The sequence below is a fragment of the Perkinsus marinus genome (assembly GCF_000006405.1).
Source record: "Perkinsus marinus ATCC 50983 genomic scaffold scf_1104296931424, whole genome shotgun sequence".
Classification (NCBI taxonomy): domain Eukaryota; phylum Perkinsozoa; order Perkinsida; family Perkinsidae; genus Perkinsus; species Perkinsus marinus.
In genome coordinates this window covers 2,973-6,113 of record NW_003215746.1, presented here as the reverse complement: position 1 = coordinate 6,113, position 3,141 = coordinate 2,973, and the positions used below count along the sequence as shown (strand labels likewise).

The following is a 3,141-nucleotide window of genomic DNA, read 5'->3' as shown; positions in this document are numbered from 1 at the left end:
AAATCAATGAGCCCACTGCTAACACAACAACAACACTGCTTTGTACCATGCAGTACCGCTAACAGCACGAGTCATGTGTGAATAGAAAAACTATACATCTCGAATTGCATGCCTTTCAAAGCCACACGACGATGCGTTTCCTCATCATCAAAGTTATCAATCATGACCTCACCCATGACAGCGACATACCACTCGTCTGTGACAACCATCGATACGACACCAAAGCTGTTGAAGACATCGCTAGTGAGCAATACACTAGCCGATATGAAATCAACCACCACAACAGCGAACGATGCCGTGGGCGTTGCTGACAGCCTCGTTGAATCGTCAAGTTGTTGACAGACACATGCTAATCCATCTGAGCCTTCGGGTAGGAAACTCATCTGAACAGCACCTCGCAAACGCATAGTTAACATTTTCCCCTTAGGCTCATCGTTATGCATCCGACGATAATAGCATTCAACTTCTCCCGAGCTCGGGTATTGCAGCAGTTGGATTCTCCCGATGCTATCGTGACTCAATGCAACATCAGCAACAGTAGTGTTGACCCTTGCCAGATCAAAAACGAACTGCCACTCGCTCCCTCGTGCTTTGTACATACGATGGTCGTCCGCAGACAACAGCACCAGGTCTTCACCTAGTGACCAGACGCCTCCGATTTTACGGCAATTAGGAGGGGGTCGAATTAGCTCAGAAAAATTAGTATGTAGTGATGCTCGAAAAAGGCGATTGCCGTATATCGAAACGTAGTAGAAGTAATGAGAATGAAAACACACTAATGATGGTGTATGAATAACTTCACCACAACTTGGTAATAGTGTTCGTGTGATCGGTACTTTTTCTATCGTGTGAATTCCCGTAGGGTCGTCCGGTGAGCAAACAACTCCGATAGATTTCCCATCGCTCAGTTTGAAGAGATAGGGCATAGGGGCGGGAAAGGTGGAGTTTAACGATATCTTTTCGTTAACCAAGTTTATGTTTTTAGGCATCCGCTGACGTAAAAATGCCAGTATTGATTCCTTCACATCATCGCATATGTTTTCCATAGACCACAAGCGGTGAAGTTGCAGCATAAAAGTTTGACTATAAGTCTTCGACACCGACACGGACATTTCCAAAACTGTGTGTCGTCGAGTTGTCTCGAAGTGCTACTACTGATGACGCAACAGACGATTGCATTCCGAAATTCGGAAATGCTGATGTTAGTCACAAACACGAGTAACTGAAGGCATTCGAGAAACGTTACTGGTGATCGAATGCATCTGACTTCGACAACCGTGTGAAGGGTAAATTGAGTTTTGCAAGTTTTGGTCGATTTACAAGACTTCATCCTAACTGATGCATCAGTACTGCGAATGGGTGTTTTCATCATGTTGTCTGCTATATTAACAGCAACAATGAGATAAAGGCGATAGTTTATCATCATATGTGTGTTCATTAAGATTAGTCTATTTGAGCTTCGCTCACTGAGCGAATCGGATGAAAATCGATCATCAGGGCGAGCGCTACTCGCTCATGGCACGCGTGTCACTTGTGCTGCGTTTCGAACTCACACATCTCTTACGAGTGGCAATCTATGAACTGTTAAAGGGCAAGTCATGTGGTTGCCCTATACGATGACTATCAATGCATCTGACCTTCGGAAAAGTCGGTATGAAAAAAAATGAGTTAAATCGTCGCTGAGTTGACGTTCCTGTCTCTGTGTGGGATACACCACCAACGCTCAAAGCCGTCTAGCACCACAAGGCCCTCTAAAACGAACTACTCTATTTCTCTACATTCACGATGCCGTACTGTTACGTTTTCCCGAGTTTGCTTTCTTCGATTGATCATTATCTAATCGCTAAGTCCTTCCACACGGCGTTCACGTGAGTAAATCGCCCTCACGCGCCGCGCACGCATATTCCTACAAAGTTCATCATCATCGTGTAGTTTTTCCACCTTATTTTTTCCTCACCTTTTATATGTCGAAAGCAAGCAATACTGTCCGAGGTGTATTCGAGCCTCCACCGAAACCGTATTCCTGGACTGACCGCTCAGGCAATGTCTACCACTACTTCGAACGGCCTCTCCTAAATGCTTGTGGATTCATTCTACTGCAAGAGTTCTGCGAACGCCTCGCTTTTTACGGTATCATACCAAATCTTCAGCTTTTCCTCAAGGAGTACCTAGGCTACACTGATAGCGCCGCCGACTCCTACGTCTCGATCTTCAACGCCGTACTGTACATAACCCCACTTTTCGCCGGTATCATCGCTGACACACTGTTAGGTGTATACCTCACCATTGTCACCTTCTCTTCCCTATACATGATCGGGCTGGTTCTGCTAACTTTATCGGCCATCAAGTCGATCAGTCAAGCCTGGATGGTCCATCTCTCTCTGCTGGTGTTGATAACAGTGGGAGCCGGTGGCATCAAGGCTTGTGTTAACGTCATGGGCGCACAGCAGATGCATCCTGAACACCACAAGGCTGATATCACTCGCTTTTTCACTTACTTTTATGCCTCGATCAACTTGGGTGGTATTATAGGTTGCATTGCCGCGCCTATTATTGTACAAGAACTGTCCTTCGCGGCGAGTTTTGTATTCCCACTCATTTTTTTCGTCATTGCCACAACGATCTTCGTGGTCGGCGACTTCCTCCACCGCTATGTTAAAGCCAAGCCTCAAGGCTCAGCCGTCCTGCAAGTTGGTAAAGTGGCGATTTACTCTGTGTTTAAATGCTCATTAGAGAAAAACAAAAAGAGTAAAGGCGGCAGATTCGAAGATGAGTTCATTGAAGACGCCCGAGTATTTTTCCGACTCATACCACTCTTCGTTCTCATCGTCCCCTTCGTTATGGCCTATAACAACATGACCACAACTTTCCTCACACAAGGCCTTAAGATGGATCGCAACACCTTCGGGTGGAACATGCCTGCTGCCCTAATGCAGAACGTGGATCCTATAGCGGTTATTGCGACTTCAGTCATCGTAGATAGTGTGGTTTTCCCTTTCCTTAGAAAGCGTAATATAATGCCATCAGCATTAGTTCGCTTTTGCATTGGTTCTCTCTTTGCCGCTTTAGCGTTGGTCTGTGCGCTAATTGTGGAGTATGTGGTCATGTCGCATCACCGTTCACGATATCTATTTGGTGGCA

The 3,141-nt window shown here is 45.8% G+C and overlaps 1 protein-coding gene across 1 annotated transcript in view; it reads left to right on the top strand.

Moving 5' to 3' along the window:
- Positions 1-1,951: 1,951 nt before the first annotated feature.
- The window catches only part of Pmar_PMAR015016 (Oligopeptide transporter, putative), a gene marked incomplete at its 3' end in the record, with an annotated part of 1,392 nt that continues 202 nt past the window's right edge, over positions 1,952-3,141 (top strand). Inside the window, exon 1 of the mRNA XM_002786330.1 lies at positions 1,952-3,009. Within this exon, the coding sequence (XP_002786376.1) occupies positions 1,965-3,009 (1,045 nt within the window). The 5' untranslated portion in view covers positions 1,952-1,964. The remainder of the gene's footprint in view (positions 3,010-3,141) is intronic.